Source organism: Hemicordylus capensis, chromosome 3, assembly GCF_027244095.1.
Source record: "Hemicordylus capensis ecotype Gifberg chromosome 3, rHemCap1.1.pri, whole genome shotgun sequence".
Classification (NCBI taxonomy): Eukaryota; Metazoa; Chordata; class Lepidosauria; order Squamata; family Cordylidae; genus Hemicordylus; species Hemicordylus capensis.
This window is the reverse complement of record NC_069659.1, coordinates 219,588,981-219,610,611: the sequence shown is the minus strand read 5'-3', so window position 1 is coordinate 219,610,611 and position 21,631 is coordinate 219,588,981. Positions and strand designations below refer to the sequence as shown.

General features: G+C 44.1%; 1 protein-coding gene across 3 annotated transcripts in view; it reads left to right on the top strand.

The window, feature by feature from the left end:
* The first annotated feature begins 8,988 nt into the window (after nucleotides 1-8,988).
* The window catches only part of GPRIN2 (G protein regulated inducer of neurite outgrowth 2), a 47,904-nt gene continuing 35,261 nt past the window's right edge, over nucleotides 8,989-21,631 (top strand). The window contains exon 1 of one of the 3 annotated variants that reach the window (XM_053311862.1): nucleotides 8,989-9,526. Coding sequence is in view for 1 of the 3 variants with exons in the window: in XM_053311861.1 (XP_053167836.1) it covers nucleotides 9,669-9,672 (4 nt within the window). In the remaining 2 variants the exon portion in view is untranslated. Of the gene's footprint in view, nucleotides 9,673-21,631 lie in introns of all 3 variants that reach the window. The other 2 variants (XM_053311863.1, XM_053311861.1) reach the window with 2 other exon arrangements.

Here is a 21,631-nt window from a genome sequence, read left to right as displayed (position 1 = left end):
CCTCTTCTTCTCTTTCCTTCAACTTTCCCCAGCATTATGGACTTCTCTAGGAGTGGAGCCAGGCTGGTGGTGGCAGCCTGTGTGAGGCCTTCGTGGCCCCCTGGACCCACCCTCACGTCTGATGTCAGATGCACATGGCCAGCAGACGCGGGGGCATGGTCTCCCTTCCAAACAGGGCCACGTGGCCACGCTGCCAATGCAGTGCGGGCCGATCTCTTTCCTAAATGGGGCCGTGTTGCCCTGTTTGGGAGGGAGATTGATCGGCCCCGCTGCGTTGGCAGCTGGACCAGGAGTGGCTCTCCCTGCCTTTAAGGCAGGGAGAGTAGCCCCAGCTGCGCTGCCCACACAGTGAGTGCCATTTTCAGCTCCAAATGGGGCTGTGCGGCCCCATTTGGAACTGAAATAACACCCCCATGTCTGACATCAGATGCGGGGAGAGTGTCTGGAACTACGCTTGTGGCCCCTGATTGGGCGCGGCCCGGGTTCTTTGAACCCATTCACCCAATAATGGCTCCGCCCCTGGACTTCTCAAGGGAGCTGAGTTTTCACAAAATGTGTCTGAAGTATGATAGTTTGAGCCAGGTCATTTGTGCCTCAAGTGAAAATTCTGGGTTGATTTGTTCTATGATCCATTTGTTTGTTTTCCTGGCTGTCCATGGTATCCTCAAAACTCTTCTCCAGCACCAATTTGCATCATGAGGGGGGAAATCAGCCTCAATCATTAAATCCTTGACCTCTTCACCCCACGAGATTAACTTAATTCAACAGGCAGGCACCACCCCCTCCACAAAATACATCAGTAAAGCAACATAAGAACTAGACTGCTTAGATGAAAAAGCTGTTTTTAACCTTCCAAATGAGAAAGGAAGGAATGACATGGTTCAAAATACAAGCACTGTATTATCCAAAAGCTCATAAGTATTCAAGACAATTAATGCACTATAGTCACCCTACTTCTTAAAAAAGGTTGATTCTGAGAGTACTAAAATTATTATACTGACACAAATAGAATCCACTAGACTTGCAAAGAATTAGTTGTTCATGGCTTTATGAAACCCAAATAGGAGACAAGATCACATCCATCACCTCTCTTCTTTGCTGACTACTGTTGCTAGGACTGCTCTTCTGTGGGGGCTCCCAGAAGCCTCTCTGCTTATGCTTGAGACCACAGGCATGTGGATTCTCACTCTTGACATGCTCAGGAGCTTCACAGGAACCATTTGGGATTCCCCAGAACTACTCTTTTCGAGAAAGAAAAGCAGCTGGAATGTTGCCCCAGGACACAATTTGGGCTTTAATTGCCCCTGGTTCCTTGAGCCAGTGTGCTCCACGTGGCCTACCATGTGCTCCCTTGTATACTCCATTTGGATTCCAGTGTGAGACACTCACGCCTTGGATGCTAGCTTTGGTACCTGCCATTACATCTGGCAGTGTCTTGCTCTGTGTTCCAAGAGCGTTTCCAGCCTCCAGATCAGTCCTCTTGCTTGGCCTGATCTGCCCAGCCAGCCTTGCTACCACCAAAAGTTGGCTACTTGAGAACAGGCACTTTGGGGATCTATCTTCACTGCCTAACCTGCTGGGCTTCCCACTCCTGCCAGCTGCTTCCCAGTCCACCCCTGAGGAAAGAGGTCCTTCAGTTGCATCTGAGCCACAAGGACCCAATCACCGCTAAAAGGAAGGACGAGGTTGTATAGTAATCTCTGCGCCCTTCTAGGCTTCCTGTCCCTGCTCTTTTTCTTAAATCCAAAAGAACTGTTTCTCTCCAACTTCCTTTCTCTGGTCAGCCTGGAAGTTATTTAATTAGAACACTATGCTAAATTTCCTCTTTACAGTTATACGTTTAAGCTTGTAACATATTTTAAATAGTAATATTGCTTTAATTGACCCTCTTACTCCATTTTACCCCTTACCCTCAAGTAAAACCGTCTTTGTTTTTGAACTTCAGCATCTCTCTCTCAGTCCATTTTCCTGACACGAAAGCTTTGCACAAAAATTATTCTGACGTGGAACTGTTGCACTCTGAGCTAATTTCCCCACACAAAACCCAAACACAATTTTGGGGTGTTCACCAATCACCCTGGGGCAGTTCCATTAACACTACATATATAAGTGATAAAACTGATGCTTTATTGCCAGATATATTGATTTTAAAATCTCTGTATTATAACTTCTATTAATATAATAGTCAAACAAGAAAGCAATTACTTACCCCAAGCAAATTAAAATTATATTTTAAACTACAGATAATTCAAACAGCATTGCAAACTATTCAATAAGCAGTCATGTTCTCTCAACATGGAAGATGTTACAAATTAGGTTACCAGACAGTATAGCTTTAAAACTGCTGCTAAATAATTAAGCTCCTGTGATCATAGGCTTGTCCATATACTGCTGGCAAGGTAAAGTGTGCTGTTGAGTCGGAGTCGACTCCTAGCGACCACAGAGCCCTGTGGTTGTCTTTGGTAGAATACAGGAGGGGTTTACCATTGCCTCCTCCTGCACAGTATGAAATTATGCCTTTCAGCATCTTCCTGTATCGCTGCTGCCTGATATAGGTGTTTCACATACCAGTGGGGATTCGAACCAACAACCTCTGGCTTGATAATCATGTTATTTCCCCGCTGCGCCATTAGGCGGCTCCTATCTCCAAAGACCCAATGGACATAATCCAGCAAAATTTAGTCGTCACCAAGGCCCATGTCACATGTTACATACCAACACAAACAGTGTTGGTGCTTTGACAAGTATATCTGTATGATATGTGTGTTTGTCATATTCAGTGTAAGAGTCATTATGGTATAGTAGAATTATTGTTGGACTCTGTCCTAGAGACCTGGGTTCTTCTCTCAAATTCCTTATCAAACCATCTCTCTTTCATATAGCCTTTGGACTGAGGTCCCTGAGTTTTCATCTCCTGCTGAAACTTAGCCTCAGTAATATATATCTATATTTTTTAAAAAATTTATTACGGCCATTGGCCAGCAAAAATAGCAGCAACAAACATACTCAACACGTCAATAAAACAATGCTAAAACACAATATGAAAGATTACAATCAGTAATAATAAATTATTTAAAAACAACAGACAACTCTCGCAGTTAGGCACTTAATAGGGACCTCAACCTAATGGCAATATAGAAAAATTTAGCCACAACTGCTGTAGTCCCAGGGCTCGAATCCACGAGGCAGTAATAAGTATAAAAGAGATCACACCTTCCGGGAAACTTGAGTAACAGAGGGGAAATGAGTTCTTCTCTAGCATCCCGATACAAAGCGCAGTACAACAGCACATGGGAGACAGTTTCCAGAAGGCCAACGCCACAAGAGCAGAAAACCGCAACAGGGTTATCTTTTGCAAACCTCCGTTCCAACAGAATATATAACTATATTTGCATATATAGTATTATTTCTGTTGTAAGATCCTTGGGCCAGGGGCCTATTCTTTTGATTCTACTACTTATTAAGTGCTATGTTTTTCCTGTTGGAGCAAATAGCTTTGTGGAGAGTAGAAAATGCCAAGGGGAAAGTGCTTAAAAAATAATCTCTCACACTGTGGTTCTGATTCCTGGTTCCTTGTTACTGCAATTTGTAAAAGCTTTAAAGAGACAGAGATGTTTTCCTGTATCTCCATCACAATATCTTTGAACTGGTAAAAATGAAACCCTATTTCATTGCTTTCCATAGGGATTACTTGGAACTAGATTTTGATGGATTGCACCCTATATTTCCAGTGGGTGGCAGTGTTGTTCTAATGGTCTATGAAGATGTTTCTTAAGAATAATTTGTACATGATGTAAAGGTATAGGACAACAGCCGGACTAAATTAGCCATTACTAATGCGTCTCATTGATTTCAATGATGTTTAAGCATGACTGAGTCGTCTGGGTGCTGCTTATAGTGCTGGTTTTTTTAATAAATTTTTTTTCTTAATTTATCCTCACAATGTCCCTAGGAGTTAATGAACTATTTGTCTGATTTTACACATGGGAAAATGATGCTGAGATTAAGATTTCTTGTTTGAATTCATTCAATGAGCTCATGACTAAAGCAGGATTTGAAATAGAATAATGAAGCATGAATGTGCAGGAAACTCATTTAACACTTACAACAGCCTTGTAGAGTAGGCCAATATTGTTATCACCATGCGGTAGATGAATGGTGGGGTGGGGGGATGATGATGACTGGGGCTAAGAGAATGGCAGCTTGTTTATAACCATTTCATGAATTTCTGGCTGAAGCAAGAATTGAACCAGGCAGACACTTCCTCAGTTTGATGCTTGCCTAGAACCCTGAGAGAACTCTAGGTCTCCCCAATCCACCCTCTTTCCACTGGATCACATCCCATGAACCTGTTTTGGGAGGTGGGGCTGCTGTACACCCCACACAATCAGTTGCCTGGCCAATAACTTCAGTGCACACTTGAAAGGTGGCCAGAGCACAACTGATAAGAGACTGACAGTTACTAACCATCCAACAGTGACATTGACACATAGGCAATGCCCTAGTTCAATAGTTACCTCACCTGAGGCATTCATGTGGGAGTGGAGTGGAGTGGAGTGGACCCCACCTCTCTACAATGCATGATGGAACATGAGCTGGGGACTCCCTGTTCATATGGTTTCTCTCCTTCTAATCAATCAACCAACCAAAATGCGTGGATGCAGCATTTGTAGAGGTTCTAGCTCATGATAGAGGTTCTAGCTCATGTCTAACTTTTGTACTATATGGGAAAATAAACATGCATGTATGAATGTCAGATCTGATGTGTACAGATGTGCATTGTTCACCATTTGTCCCTTTAAACAAGCAGAGGAATCTTCTTTTCCATAGTCCCACTTGCATGTATTGCAAAAGGACAAAGGACCAAAGAAAAACCCAAATGAGTTATTGCTGATCCAGAGCTTTTATTTACATCAGTCACATCTGAGTATATAAATAACCTGTCTGGAGCAGCCCTTGCTGGTGTTACATGGAACAATATTTGGTTGGAAGTTGTGTGACCCTCTTGTAGTAGGGTGTGTCCAGATCGCAGCTTTGCCCAAGGCTGGTTTGATGCTCTAGGCAGGGATCCACACATTTAGGTTTAGATCACTAGCCAGCCATTATTGTGGTCACCACCAATCCCCCTCTCTTCCCTCAGATATATTTCCAACACAGAGAGAGCTTTGGAGAGAACTGGGTCTTCTGTCATTTGCACTGGAATATGGAGATGCAAAGAAACAGAGGGAGCCCTCTCCTACTGCTCAGAAAGGATTCCTGCTTTTTCTTACCTTCTAAAAAATAGCAGGAGAAATGAGACCTCTGGGGCGGAGATCTGTGCAATGCAGGGTGTCCAGCTTGCCAAATGGTTGGGGCGCTTACCACTGGCAAGCTGGCAAGTGGATTTGCAGACACCTGGTTGTAGCACTAATCCAGAAGAGGGGTGGAGTCATGGAGAGTTAAGGATGCCAGAGTGCAGCAATTCAGAAACTTGGGGATGGGGTGGGCAGGGCTTGGGCCCTGTGCCTTTAAATTTGCCACTGAATCAGTCACAACATTTCTCCTACTCTTTTGTCCGCCCCTCTCCCTTCATAGTGTCAGGTAGAGGCCTCCTCATTACAGCAGGTAGGGGAAGGGCACAGAAGACAAGAGGACAAGCCACAGCTGCCTTGTCTCCTGAGTCAGTGATGGATTCATTAATTGTTTGTTGGTTTTTCCAAAATACCATGACTGCAAAAGTTATATGAAACTCTGCACATGAAAAATAGTATATTATGACTGCATTCCCAGAAAAGTATATACAGACAACAGTGGCAGGTTTAAAATTATAAGGGAATAGCTTGGCAGCAAACTGGCAACCTTAAAGGTATCACAAGAATGAGGAACCAACTGGCACAGGATCTGTGTGCAACAATCACCATCTTGGACTGTGCCACTCACAACTAGTCTCCAGAATGTCAATTCGGTTTGCAAGGTTCAGCATGAGAATCAGCAGAATCTCCATGTGGGTTGTGGATGTCAAGTGTACTGATCCCATATGGTGGATGCTGGGGAAAACATCTGCTTTGGAACACCTTAATCTCTCTGTCAAAATGCCTCAAACTGTCCTTAAAAAAAAACCAAACCAACATATCCAATAATAAAATTTAAATGTCCTCCCTGTTCAATAGGAGTACCTAGGACTTGATTCAAATTTATTGTGGCAGATGGAGTTCAAGCAAATGTTGCCCTCAAAATGCAGCCTTCTGGAAGGTTGCATGATTTCCACATCATTCATCAGCTTTCTAAAAACACACAAAGTCTGCCTTTAGGCTACCATTAAGTGGTACAGGTGCAATTCCACTAGTTTTAAATGGGTTTGGGCACTACTAAGACAAACAATAGACACTTCCCAACACTCTTCAGACCACACAGCCTGGAGTCAGGATGAGCCAGCACACAAGGAGTTGCAACCAAAGCTGTGACCACTCTGGCCTCCCCAAGGGACAACTGGATGCCACCAGGCTTTCTGGTTCTCAAGGCCAATCTACATATTATGTGAAATGCATCACTGGGCCTACATTTGTAATATCTTTAAGTTGAACAGCAGATGTGGCGGGACAATTCAGATCAGGGCTGTGGTGCATTTGGGGCGGGAAGCATTTAATCCTTTCCCTTCACACTGCAGTCCTAAAGGCCTTCCAGGGTTTTTAATTAGTTTTAATTGTTTTAATGCTGTAACCTAGTTTTCGGGGTTTTTTAATTGTTCTGATTAATTGTTAATTGATGTTTTACATTGTTTATATTTCTGTTTTAACTGTTATTGGTTTTAATGGTTTTGTTTTAATTGTAAACCACCCTGAGCCACTTTGGAAGGGTGGTATAAAAATTGAATAAAGAAAGAAAGAAAGAAAATCATGTCCTTGAAGCTGCTATTAGCCCTGGGGAGGGAAGCTTCCATTCGTGCCAACAGAAGCTTGCTTTCTGAGAGAATAGCATCTTTGGAATGCAATTCTCATTGAGGAAGCAGGAGGAAGACATACCCCTTCCCTGCATACTATGGTCCCAGTTGCCACACACACACACACCACCCATAGCTATTATTGAACTTAAAAAGAAATAGGCGGAGCCAATGACACATTTCATATAACATATAAATCCTGTTCATAACACACATACAATAGTACACTTCCTTTCTGTACCCTGCATTTGAAGCGACCTGTGCCCAGGTCTTGTAGTAGCAAGCTGGTTTTGTGGTAAAAGGTAAAGTCGAGTCGGAGTCGACTCCTGGAGCCCACAGAGCCCTGTGGTTGTCTTTAGGTAGAATACAGGAGGGGTTTACCTTTGCCATCTCCTGCGCAGTATGAGATGATGCCTTTCAGAATCTTCTTATTTTGCTGCTGCCCGATATAGGTGTTTCCCATAGTCTGGTAGCAAGCATAAATTGTTCCTTTTGCTAAGCAGGGCCTGCCCTGGTTTGCATTTGAATGGGAGACTACATGTGAGCACTGTAAGATATTCCCTTTAAGGGATGGGGCTTCTCTGGGAACAGCACCTGCATGCTTGAATGCAGAAGGTTCCACTTTCCCTCCCTGGCATCTCCAAGATAGGGTTCAGAGAGACTCCTTCTTGTAACCTTGAAGCCACTGCCAGTCTGTGTTGACAATACTGAGCTAGATGGACCAATGGTCTGACTCAGTACATGACAGTTTCCTATGTTCCTCTTTGAACATAAACACATGCATACACATACATGTGTATAGACACCTGCACAATTTAATGTCTGGATAAGGCTATAGTTTGGCTCTCAGAGTGTGTATGCGCTAAGTACTTGGATGAGCAAGTACATTACCAAGGAAGCCATTCAATTCAAAGATCAGATGGCCATCAATAGGACAAAAAAAGTCCCTTTCACAGTTAGGCCACGATGTAAACCACAATAAAACCATCTACACATATAAAAGAAGTATATGGTGCAGTTGATCTTGCATTGGACCACAGAAGCACACCTAAACGTTATGGGAGGCGGGGTGTGAGTTAGATGTGTGACAGCTGCTTTGGCAGCAGCCACTCATTTATTATAAGCTCCTAGGCAAGGGATTTATCATGCCCTTGGCAGAACTCACTACATGGGTGTTGGGCTGTGTTTGGCTTGGTGGGCCAGAACTGGTGCAAGCCCAACAAAAAAGCCAATGATGCCATGTGTAGTCTCATCACGACAGAATCTCTCAGCATTAGCAAGAACTCTCACTGGCATCGAAAAAGGGCTGTTTCCTTTCTTCTGCTGTCAGACTCCTTTCTTGCTCCCAATATACTTTAAATCCATGCCAAAGGAACACGTTTATCGCTCTTGGAGACTTTAAAAGTTGTAGAGGCTCACAGCTGGATAGGAGGGCAAAAAAAACCTTGATACATTCTTTCCCTCATGCACCTAATCTGAAACTACAACACCCATTCACACAACTCTGAAACTGAGCAGAATTTCTGAATCTCCACATCACTATCTAATACATCTGTCATTAAAAGACAGGCTTAAAAGTGGAAATATCTTTCACCCCCAAAAAAGCAGCCATGAAAAGTGGGGGAGACCATCTGAACTCGGGTGATGATGTGTGGAGAGGGGAGAATGGCACTTCCCTCTACACTATTTTCCTGCTGAAAACCACTCCTTGAAATGGCTATTTGTTCCCAAAGTTGCTATCTGCAGAATTGAGAATCACTACTTGGGGCTGTTTTTTGTCAAAAAGATACCAAACGTTGCTTTTGAATTTTGACTTTGACGGACACTTTTATTTCTTTATTGCAAAATTATAATAACCAGGATCTTTCCTCAAATTCCGTTCAGATCGACTCCCCTCATCTCCGGACTCTTACTTAGGGCGACCAGTCACAAAGGAAGATAAAACTCCTGTGTAGGAAAGGGGAAAGCACCTGGGGCAGCTTTGCTTACCCCTGCATGAGAGACAACTCCACTGAAATGGCCTCTTCCACACAACTGCAAAAAAAAAAAAAAAGGTTCAAGGTTCCCCCTTTGCTTCTGATCATCTTAGCCTAGCTTTCTTTCCTGGTTCTCTGCTTTCCATTAAACCTATTTCCCACCCACCCCCGGGGGGGTATTTTTCGCCTCCTTCATCCCCTTTCTTTCTCCCCGGCTCCCTCCTCTCTCCTCCCCTTATTTCCCTGGGCTCTGCACAGGCCCAGTTTCTCTAATCAGATGAAGCTGCAGGATTATCTCTCTGTCCCTCGCTGCCAGTCTCCATTTTGTTTCCTCTCCGTCGGGGGGAGGCAGCACTCCAGTCCAGTGGTGTTGTGGGGTCACACCTGTGGGTGTAAAGTAAAACTCCGTGGCGGCTTCTGCTGCTTCTCGTCGTGCGTGGATGCTGGGCTGGCGTTCGCCCCCTGCTTTGTTGCCTAGTGGGAGCCCCCACGGGGAGGCTCCACTCTTATGGCTTCTTCCGGGTTCCCTTTTTGATTTCTGAGCATCTTTGGAAGGAGATCCACCCCCTCGAGGAGGCTTCCTGGCCTGGCAAGTCTGGATGTGTGAGCTCTCTCTCTCTGTGGAGGGAAGGTAAGGACTGCGGGCAGGCGCTGCGGACTCTCTTTTCTGCTGCAGTTACCACGGAATCTCGCTCTGGACGCGCGTCTTCGGGAACAACAAGGCAGGTCGTGTGGAGATCAGAAGAGCTGCAGAGACAAACCCTTGAGGGAGGATGGGTAGGAAGCCTAGTAGTGCCTGAAAGGGCTTGAAAAGTCCTGTTCTCCCCGCCCTCCTTTTCTGAACAAGGGAAGAGCTCTGGTCCTTGTGAGGATACTCGAAATGCACTTGATTCTGTGCTGAGAAAAAGCATTTTATTTCCCCCCTTTTAAGATGCTGGTTAGTTCTTGCTGAATATCCATCTATTGGATTCCTGTCTGAAATAGTGAAGAACTTTGTAAAAGGGTGGGGCTGACATTCGCTTGAAACTTGTATCTTCTGATCCTGGTAGTTCTGCCTCAGGGGCGTAGCTAGGGGAGGGGGGGCTGTGTTTGGCCCTCTGAGTGAGGGAGATCATGAAGAAAATAGGGAGGGGTGGAGCAGGGGGGGCACGGGAACTTTGAACCCATCCACTCAATTATAGTTACACCCGCCCTGTTCTGCCTCTTCATCTCATATAGGTGGGGTGACTTAGTGGCTATTAGGAGGGGAGGGAAATGTACTTTGTATACGCTCAGAGGTAACCTCCGTTGTTGTGTATGTTCTACAGGGGAAGATTCATGCTGGGAAGGGGTTCTAGGGCTGAGCCCTGAGGGCCCATGGATCAAGTTAAATCCCTGATTTTGTACTGATTTCTGATTTGTACTGATTTCTGTAGTTGCAGCCATCCTGTCATGTTGAGGGGGTTGGGCTATGTTTCTCATACGGTTTGTTTCTTGCAATTACATAAGATAGGTAGGGAAAGGGGGAGGGAACAAGCACACCCTTTTTTGTTAACTTACCCAAAGACAGCAAGCCTCTGTGATCAGATATATTCAGCTGTGGAAATATTACCTCTATTAATATTGTAATGTTGCCTTTTAAAATGTTGTAATGTTGCCTTTTTGGTGGCTACTCAGGGACTGGCCTTCTCCACTGCTGCCCCGAGGCTTCGGAATGTGCTCCCTGTTAAGATGAGATCCTCCGCATCTCTGATAACTTTTAAAAAGGCACTTAAGGCCCATTTGTTCACCCAGGCTTTTAATTAGCCTCATAGATTTTAACATTGTGTTAAATTTTTAAATTGTTTTAATGTTTTAATTTTGTTTTAATTTGTGCTGTTTTACTGTAAACCTCCCAGAGACATGATTTTTGGGTGGTAAATAAATATGTTAAACAAATAAATAAAAGAAAAGTGGGCACTTACATTTCTCCCTCCTTTTTAGCCAGAGCCCACTGTTTCCAGTACCCCCTTTTTAAAAAAAAAACCTGGGGCTGAATCTACTCTTAGGCTGAATTCAGATGTAACATGAAACCAGAGTTGAATGCGCTATGTCCAAATTTGTGAAACTGCGGTTTTGCGGCAAAAGTGACCTGCAGTTTGCCTCGCCAAACTTCAAACTGAAACTTCAGTTTTCACAAAGGTTCGATGCTGGCTGCCAAAGCGTTATGTCTGATCCTGGGCACCGCCATAACCACAGGTTTGTGCCAGTTTTCAAACCACAATCACAGAGGAGGAGGTGCAGACGTGCCCAGGGTCGTGGCTGCTCCATGGCTTCCCGTTGGCTGCCTCTCTGAGTACCAGCCCTGCCAGGATCCAGTTCCCAGGATCAGGTTTCAGAGCCAGCCCCAAGCAGGGGTTCTTGAGCAGCCAGGTTCTATTTTTTTCACAAAAAGGTTGGGGAAATGGGAGGCCAGCCCTTTCCCCCTCGCCGTCCCTGGGCTTATTCATGAGCAGAGCTGGTCACTAGGGTCAGCAGTGCTCCAGTCAAAGGAGAGAGACAGCAGCTGTGAAGGAGTATGCCAACCCAGGGTGGACTGCGCTCGCTCAAGAGAGTGCCAGGCCAGAGGGACACCCCCTAACAACTTATGAGAAGAACCTCAGAGGGGAGGGGAGGGGAGGGAATTGCTGAGCAAATCTCTAATAATGTGTGATGGCAAAACACCCCCCTTCTCCCATGGACTGCGCTCTCACAAGAGTGCCAGGCCACTGTGGCTCTCTTATTGAGGTTGCTCTATGGAGGAGAGCCGTGGGGACAGGTACCCTGGCAACTGCTCTCTCTGTCTTGGTGACTCCTGCCAAGAAGCTGTCAGAGCATGCCCCTTGCCCTTCCGTCTGCCCATGTGAGCATGTGCACCCTTGCTTGTGCCCCCAAACGGTGACCCCGCTCTCCTGGGCTCGCTGGAAACCAGGGCTTCCCTCTCCCGCAATTCCCCGTGCTGGCAGATCTGCATATGGTGCGACACCAGACCAAACCCAGGGATTTTGAATGGGTTTAAAGATCTGTTCACACACCTGGTGTCTCCCCATCCGGTACATGCACACGGCCGGGCTCTGACATATGGAGTGTCAAAACCTTTGGGTGTGCGCCAGTCTTCACAGGGAAGGGGGAGGCAGTTTTCAGCTATTCTGTTCTTTCCCCCCCCCATAGAGAATTGGAGGCTCCACTCAAGCAGGCCCCCCCTTTGTTGGGTTAGCTCAACTCCTGAGTGTGCAGTCTGAAGGGAGACCTGGGGCTCACACTCCTTGGTCCTCCCCAGTAGACTGGCCCTCTCATGAGAGGGCGAGCCCATCAGCAGCAAGCTGCCAGCGGAGCAAGACTTTGGTTTGGTTTGCATAGAAGGCTTTGACAGGGTGATTCCTTGCAACAGCATCCTAGATCACAGCAGGACAAACCTCTCTCATATACATATCGCCTCCTAGGAAGTCTCCATGTTCCCTTCCCTTTCAAGAGTAACAGGGAAATAGTGCTCAGTGTGCACACATCGCTCACGAGCACATCACGCTCTCATGTGCACGTTGTGCGCACACACGCACACCAGGCACTTCCGTTTCAATGTGCGCCAGGGTGGCAAGGAGGTATGCTGATGCCCCATGGGACAGTTTTTAAGCACAGTGCCAGTGGGGGAAACGTGGCGGGGTGTCTGTGTAAAAGAAAATCTGTTTCTCCTTATCATCATCATCTTCATCATCAGGAAATGGCATTCACTCCCTAAATGCCTTCCTACAGGCAGTAATGGGCTGGATGAGGGATAACAAATTGAAGCTGAATCCAAGCAAGATGGAGGTGCTCATTGTGGGGGATTGGAATTTAAGGGATGAGTTAGATCTTCCTGTGCTGGATGGGGTTACTCTCCCCCAGAAGGAACAGGTACACAGCTTGGGAGTGCTCTTGAATCCAGACTTCACCATTGTATCTCAGGTGGAGGCTATGGCCAGGAGCCCTTTCTGTCAGCTTTGGCTGATTCCACAGCTGTGTCCATTCCTTGAAAAGAACGATCTCAAAACATCAGCTGGTAACCTCCAGGCTTGACTACTGCAATGCGCTCTCTGTGGGGCTGCCTTTGTACATAGTTCAGAAACTTCAGTTAGTTCAAAATGTGGCAGCCAGATTGGTCTCTGGGGTAACCCAGAGTGACCATATTATGCCTGTCTTGAAACAGCTGCACTGGCTGCCAATATGTTTCTGGGTGAAATACAAAGTGCTGGTTGTTACCTTTAAAGCTTTGAATGGCTTGGGTCCGGGCTACCTTAGAGAGCGCCTTCTTCGGTATGATCCCCATCGCTCGTTAAGGTCATCTGGAGAGGTCCGTCTCCAGTTACCAACACTACATCTGATGGTGACTCGGAACTGGGCCTTTTCTGTAGCTGCTCCTGGTCTATGGAATGCACTCCCGGCAGATATCTCCAGTTTAGGCTCACTGTCGGCCTTTAAGAGAGCCCTAAAAACCTATTTGTTTGGCCTGGCCTTCCAAGGCTTGTAAAGTGTTGTTGTTTTTAAAAGTATTTTAATTGGTTTTAAATAGTTTTAATCATTTTTGAATTGTTTTTATATTGTTTTTAGCATTGTGTTTGAATTGTGGGTCTTATGTCTTTTTAAAAAGTTGTTGTACACCGCCCAGAGCCTCTGGATGGGGCAGTTTATAAATGTAATAAATAAATACATAATAAATAATAAAAGCACCCTCCCTGCTAAAGGTAACCCCCCCCCGCCCACTGTTGAACCGGCCATCGCCGGTTCTGTGCACATCCCTAATGCAAACGTTTACGTGCTTTTCAGATGCAGCCATACACAAAGGCAGTAGAATGGGTACCTTTGCTACCTAATCCAATGTATACTTACTCAGAAGTAAAACTCATGCGTTCTGTGGGACTTAGTCCCAGCTTTCATTGTGAAATGTTCAAAGATACTGTAATAACAGAGAAGGGCTGAAAAAACAGTGTAGATTTTTTCCAGATTTAATTGTAGCTTTTTTTAAGAGCTCTAGTTTCTACATGTGGTCTTCTGACAATTCTTATTTCTAGGACACTTTTTATTATGGTTTTGGTGGGGGTTAGAGGGGCCAGATACAAAGGAGGACAGAGGTACTGTAATCTTAATAGCTAACTATATAGTTTTCCAGCAGATTGATGCAGTTTAATGTGTTGAAGTGCAGAAATCTTCAACTGCCAAAATGCCTCCAAGGAGATCTGGGCAGCATAGAGGGTTCTTCTCCCTGCACCTCAATTTCTTTCCTCCTCACAACAGCCCTGTGAGGTAAGCTAAACTAAGAGATGGCAACTAATCTAAGGTCACCCAGTGAACTACATGGCTGAGTGAGGATTTGAACTAGCCTCTCCCCAGTTCCAGTCTAATATTCCTACCACTCTACCAGTCTAATATTCCTACCACTCTACCACCTGGCTCTCTTATATTTATTAAGTCAACCTAATTGATTTCTGAAGAGCGTTTTTTAGCCTACTTTCCAGTAGGCTTATGAAATCACCCAGCATTCTGTGTGTGTCTCCATCTGTGTGTCCCCCCCCAACCCATCAACTTCGCAACACCTGAACCAATATGAACCAAATTGGGTACAGTTGTAGGGACACATAGGGACGCCTCAGTGGTGTAGTTTGTGATGATGTCGTCCACCCCGATTCAAGATGGTGGTCGTTTGAACATCTGAGGCACAAGCCGGCTAATTTGTGGACTGTCTTTGAACCAAATTAGGTACAGTTGTAGTGAGTGACACATAGGGACACCTCAATGGCATTGTTTGTGTTGATGTCATCCACCATGATCCAAGATGGTGGACGCGTAAACTTTTGAGGCTCAAGTGAGCTAACTTGTGAAACGCTTAACCAATTTGATTCAAATTTGCTACAGCTGTATGGGCACATAGGGATGCCCCAATGGAGTAGTTTGCGATGATGTCATCCACCCCAATCCAAGATGGTTGACGTGTGAACCTTTGAGGTGCAAGTGCACTAACTTGAGGACTGTCTAACCATTTTGAACCAAATTTGATACAGTTATAGTGAGTGACATACAGGGACACCTCAGTGGTGTAGTTTGTAATGATGTCACCCACCCTTACCCAAGATGGCAGACACATGAACATTTGAGGTGCAAAAGATCTAACTTGTGGACCTCAACCAGGTTTAGTCCAGTTGTAGAGACAGTGAAAGGAAAGTAGGCTGATTAGTTCTTACTAGAACAACTTGTTTAAATGTAAATTTGCTCAGGATCACAATCTTTGGGATTATACACTCAGGCACCAGGTGAAAGCATCGTTTATCAGTCTTCATTTGGCAGTCTAGAAAACGTGAACAACCTAATCCTGCCATGCTTTTGCTTGTTCTACTAAATGAGAAATTGACTTTTTTTGTTGCTAAAAACTATGCAAAGAAGAGGTACAGCCAGATAAAACTTTAATATATACAAATGGCTAGAGGCATTTGCTTTGTTATTGTTAGAAGGTTACATCACATATAGCTACCACATCAGTTGATACTCCTTTATATCTGTCATCTCCAGCACCCCTTTGGTCTAGGGCTGTCATTCACCATCTGTAGGGCTTAACAATCTTGGTGCATCCAAATGGGAGGCTTGCTTTTAATGTTAACAATCACTGGTATGGGAGCAGCACCAGGTTGGATTGAAGGCTGAAGGCAATTAATTTAAATTGTTAATTTTAAATCAGGTTACCCATTTAAATCTGGAAATTATACATTTCCAGATCAAACAAGCTCGCTAACTGGTTGCTACAGCAATCAAAATATATTGGCTTGCTACTCAATAAGAGTCCTTGTATGGCTTAGTAACATGATATTAAAATTGTTGGAATTGCAGCACATGTGATGTGTCTTTTGCTTAAACTAATGATATCTCAATGGAGGCAATTGTGAAAGTAATCTTTCTGTTTGGCTCTCTCTCTACATATGCAACAACCCTAAGCAAATTACTAATGTGAAGATAAAAGCCAGAATCCAAGAAATCCTAAAACTAAGTCCATGAGCCCCAGGAGACTTTAGATTTGGTTGTGGTCACCCCGCCCCACCTGCAACTAGCACTAACCTCCCGATGACCCTTTCACTGAGGGGAGATTCCAAAGCAGTTTATTGCATCAAGACGCATCAGCTGTTCAAAGAGGGGGAAAGGGTCAAATATTGCACTGGGCTAGCACTGGGCTAGCGCAAGCAATCTCTTTCCTCTAGCCTTGGCAGTTTTTTGAATCCCTACCTAAGACAACCACATAGCTCTGGGGTCGCCAGGAGTCGACACCGACTTGAGGGCACAACTCTACTTTCCCTAAGTGCCCACTGCTTCCCTTTTCCCAGATGATAATTTTGGGGCTGAAGAGCATTTGTTTCTGTATGATATGGAAAGTAAATGTCCAGGGCATTTTGCTGATGAGCCATATTCGTAATCTGCCACAACAATAAATGCAAATGCATGATTTGCTGTGTCAGATTTATAATGCTTAACCATTTCCTCCCATAGTTGAGTCTTTTGCCTAGAAAAACAGGCTTTGCCTCTGACTCCTTGGGGGCTGGTTCAGATGATCTTTGCCCAGTCTGCCCCCCAACATAAGAAAAGCCCTGCTGGATCAGGCCAAGGCCCATCCAGGCCAACGTCCTGCCTCATGCAGCAGCCAACTAGGTGCATTTGGGGAGCCTGCAAGAAGAGAAAAGAGGGCAACTGCTACTCCCATTGGTGTTCCCTAGCACCTGGTTCAGGGGCATGCCCCTCTGATCCTGCTGGATGTATATTGTTATCAAGGCTAGTCGCTGTTGATAGCTCTATCCTCCATGAATTCGTCTAATCTCTTTTCCAGACTGTCTAGATTCATGGCCATCACCACATTTGACAGCAGTGCATTCCATAGTTTACACGCTCTGTAAAAAAACCCTTTTTGTCTGTCCTGAATCTCCCAGCATATAGCTTCAGTGGATGACCCTGGAGAGTTCTAATATGAGATAGAGAGAAAAACTTGTCTCTATTCACTTTCTCCACACCGTGCATAATTTTATACACCTCTATCATGACCCCCCTTACCAGCCTTCTTTCTAAACCAAAAAGGCCCAAACATTGTAGTCTTTCCTCATGGGGCAGTTCTCCAACCCCAAGATCATTTTGGTTGCCCTTCTCTGCACCTTTCCCAATTCTACAATATTCTTCTGAAGGTGCAAAGAACAGAACTGTATACAGTATTCCAAGCGCAGTTACCCCATAGGTTTGTATAAGGGCATTACTATATTGGCAGTTTTATTTTCAGTCCTTTTCCGCATGATCTCTAGATGGAATTATGCTTCTTTACAGCTGCCCTGCCACACAATTGATTGACATTTTCAGCAAGCTATCTGCCACAATCTCAAGATCCTTTTCTTGATTGGTCACTGCCAGCTCAGACCCTCAACTTACTGAACACCTTAACATTTCATGTGTCTACTGTTCTCAACCACAAACTTTACTGATAGATTCAGACAGCCTGTCCAACCTCTGGCTCCTTTAAATTGCTTTTCCTTTCCCCTGAGGTGGGTGTGAGAATGGCCCATAGAAAACAATGGAGAAATGCAGGATTTAGTCTAGCTCTGATTGGATCACAGTAGTGATCCCCACAAACAAAAGTTAGACACAAAGAGAGGAGTTTCCCCTCTCCAGAGAATAAGGTGAGTTGCAATATTTTCTTATCTCTATGCTTTCACCATTCTGTAAGATGCTGACAGAGGCATTTTGTGTTCTTTAAAAGTTGTCTTTTTCTTTTAATTTACAAACTTCTGCATACTTTAAAGGCTTCTGATTATGTAAGAATTATGGCCTTATTTTGGGGTAGCCTTTTGCTTTGAAACTGATAGTTTCTCAGCTTCCTGAATTCAGGATATGAACCTCCTGTGAATTCACCAGTGAATTCAGTGAACCTCCTGAATTCACTATTAATATGAATCAGAATAATGATAAAATCAGTAAGATACTTTGATTTGTGTTTTTTTAAAACTGTTACCTAGCAATGGGTAAGTTCAGTGCCTTCCAAAACAAAAATATTTTTCTCTCTTTCTGAAGGCCAACAAGGTTGCTGTCTTTAAGCCTCAATAGGCAGACACCTTTCCCATGGGCTCCCTCCATGGTGACAGCAGGAAGCTGATTGTGAGAACCATACAGCTGAATGGGGCTTCTTCAGCTGTGTGAATGGATGGGAAATCAGTGTATGCTGAAGCCCATGATACATGTCGATTGCAGGAATCAGATAATAGTTCATGAGTGCATCCAGCCCTCCACCTGAAAACACATGTTTAGGAAGTCTCATTAAGTATTTGTGCTTGTATGTTTGAAAGAGTTTGATCTTGTGTTCTTTAAAGTTGGTGCTTCTGTTTCCTTTGATAGCTATTGAGGATCATGGCTTGGACATTCAAAGTTGCCTTATATTAAGCAAGAATATCGGTCCACCTAATCCATGACTGCTATTTTGACTGGCAGTGGCTCTCCAAGATCTCAGGCAAAAGGCTTTCCTGTTGTCTGAAGATGCCGGAGATTGAACCAGAGACCTCTTGTGTGCAAAGTAGTTCCTTGACTACCTAGCTATTGACACAGAGGGAGTGCCAACTGGGTCTTGATCATATTGTAGTTGGCCAGTTCCATTATGTTCCATGTTAAAAATCATATAAATCCCAATTTATTTGTGATCAGTCAGAATGCCAACCATCTAGCTTCTCATTACTGTTTTTGCCTACTTTCCAGTAGGCTTATGAGATCACCCAGTATTCCGTAGTACATATTTAGTGCTTAAACCAAGCACTAAATATGTATGGTACATAATTTGTTAGCTCTTCTCAGTAGCTCCACTGTATGTTGATACCCTTTTTAATAACTTTTCAGTTATTAAAATCTGCATGGTGTAGTAACTCTGTTCTGTCTCAGACAAATAGAGCAGACTCTTTCCCTCTTACCTTTTAAAAGTTCTGAAAATGATCTCTGGCTCCTTACTATAGGACTTTGCCTGAGCAATGGTGTGTGATCATGGAGGGACACAGAGCTGCTATCATGGGCAACAGGCAGGTCTTGAGGCACTGACATGTGCTCCCCTTAACATTCTGCACCAAGTTAATTCAAGTTGCCTGTGAGGAAAGGATAATTCTACAATCCATATAAATTAAGCAATTTTCCATTTGTTAGCTTACTTGTTTGTTGTGTATTCTGCTTGTGCTAGTGCAGGAAAAGGATAAGGAGCCATGCGTGACAAGCAAATCCTGCCTCACTCCTCCTTACTGGAAATCTGACTGAGCCTTTCCTTCTAGCTTCTGAGATTGCATAGATGTGTTTCACATGGAGCCTCATCTCACAGTTGGTGAGAAGGGCTCCAGAGCGGGCTGCGGGGAAGGCAGGTTAGACTAACCTTCTCAGCAGATGTCCGCTCTTCCTGTGCTGAGCACACTCCCCACATGACCAGGCGATTCCCTGTGCGCCAAGGCAGTAGGGAGGGTCGGGGGCTAGGATGTGTTGCTCCAGCCCCCAGAAATACTGTGATATACCATGCCAGTGCATGGTGCATCACGGGGATCTCCCCTCCCCTTCCCTCCCTGGACTTCCTGCAGTCTGGCAGCCGCCATGGCTGACAGATGAGCAGAAAAACAGGTAGCACTCCCTCTCCTAACCCCATTTTGTGGAGAAGCTACTTAGGCAGGTTTGCCACTGTGGTGCTGCCGGGATCGGGCATAATCCCTGTGGTTCACACTTGTGTGCAAAACTGGGCTGGGCTTCCATAGCCCGGTTTTGCACGTGCATGTGAATAGCCTCATGGTTTTTCAAGTTCATCCCCATACAGCACAGTATGGGGTAGAAATTTGCCTTTGAATGAAATTCTCAGGATGCTGGATTTGGTGCCAGATGATAAATTCTAGACTATTTCTGCATGTGCATCATGCCATATGCATTATCCTGTATACAGTATATGTAGCTGAACCGATCATGAAAGGGCTTCTCTGGAGTGCTGGTGCAGCTATCCTGATGGCTGGTGTTGCCCCGGTACAGAGGACGGGGCCAGCTTCTAGTGCCAGGCCAAGGGAACAAACTGCCACCTTGCACTAGCTCTGGAATAATAGCATCCACTTCCTTGCTTCATAGAGCACAGCAGAAGTATGTAAGTATGTAAGTACAGGCTGTTTTAGAGATTTCAAGCAACAACTTCAGGATTTTCAGTTGCTCCATTCAAGAACATGACTGCCCTTAATGACAAGCAAAAAGAGAAACTACTATGTCTTCCATTCCTTATAATCTTGGGGGACTGTAAATCTTGACTTGGTATAGACATAACAATTGAATCAGCAATTCAGCTTTGGGGGAAATGGGGGTGGGTAGGAAAATTGAATGGAATTGCTTGGATGGTAGTGAAAAAGGTGATAAATTTTCTTCATCTATTCATACAGTACTATTGCTTATGAACAATTAAAACTGATTGAAAGGGAACACAAAAGGAGAAACCACAGATAAAAAGAGATTTGGCACTGCTTAAGAAAGAACCATCAAGTCTAAATGTGCACTTTCTATTGTCCCTTCATTTTTTTAAAAAAGGTTGCTAAAAGAGTTCTATTCAAGAGAAACACCTGCAGCAACATGAAATAGCTATTCATCAAACTGCAGTCTCTTTGTGAACTTGTCTAGGTAATCCCTTGTGCAATTAGGAAAGTGGAACAGGAATAGGCTGAGCATAAATGAGATTGACACCGGCTGCCATCCAAGGCACATTAAGTGTGCTCCTTAACTCCTAGGAAGCATCCCTTCAGTGAAAAGGGATTGTGATGACTGCATCCATGCAAAAGGTCTCTGCTCACAATTCCTGGGATGGATTAACAATAGTACCTAAGGTACCATTAAGGTATGTTGAGCTGTATAATTTCTCTGCATTTCTTTCTTTTCTTGTCTAAAATAATCACTAGACTTGGTGACTTAAGTCTAGTGATTAAGTCTATTACTAGACTTAAGCCATTTTGTTGTCTATTAAGCAGAGTTGGTGATTTTCAGAGAACTTCAAAGGAATTTATAAGAATAGGTACTTCCTTCTTATTTGAGGAAGAAACAATCAGGGACCCACTCTTAATGAAGGGCATAGCTGTACTAAGCTCAAAACTGATTTAATAGTTCTTCCTCTTCCCAGCAGGGTGGATTTGATTTAAATCAAACTGATTTAAATCACGATTTAAATCACTAGCAGGGTGGATAAAAATAAAAAAAATCCAATTTAAATCAAAAAATCCGATTTAAATCAAAAAATCCGATTTAAATCAAAAAAATTGGATTTTTTTTATTTAAATTGGATTTTTTGATTTAAATCGGATTTTTTTTATTTTTATCCACCCTGCTAGTGATTTAAATCATGATTTAAATCGTGATTTAAATCAGTTTGATTTAAATCAAATCCACCCTGCTTCCCAGGGAACCTTGTGAGCTGTAGTGCGGTTGGGCAGGGGTGAGGAGCATTACCAGTTTACTGTTCTGAAGATTTCTTTTTGGGATGCCATGACAGTTATACTTGTATAAAACCATTACTTATTTGAATTAGACATTCCCAAAGCATGTTTATTTTCAAAATACTGTGTTGGACAGAACCTCTGATGGGAGAACTGATCCATTCTTATCCTTTTCTTGACTCTTCCCATCTCCCCTCTGATATACATTTATACCAAATACCAGAAGTTTGGGAAATATCCTTAATGTATGTGTCAATTGTGTTGAAGTTTTAAAA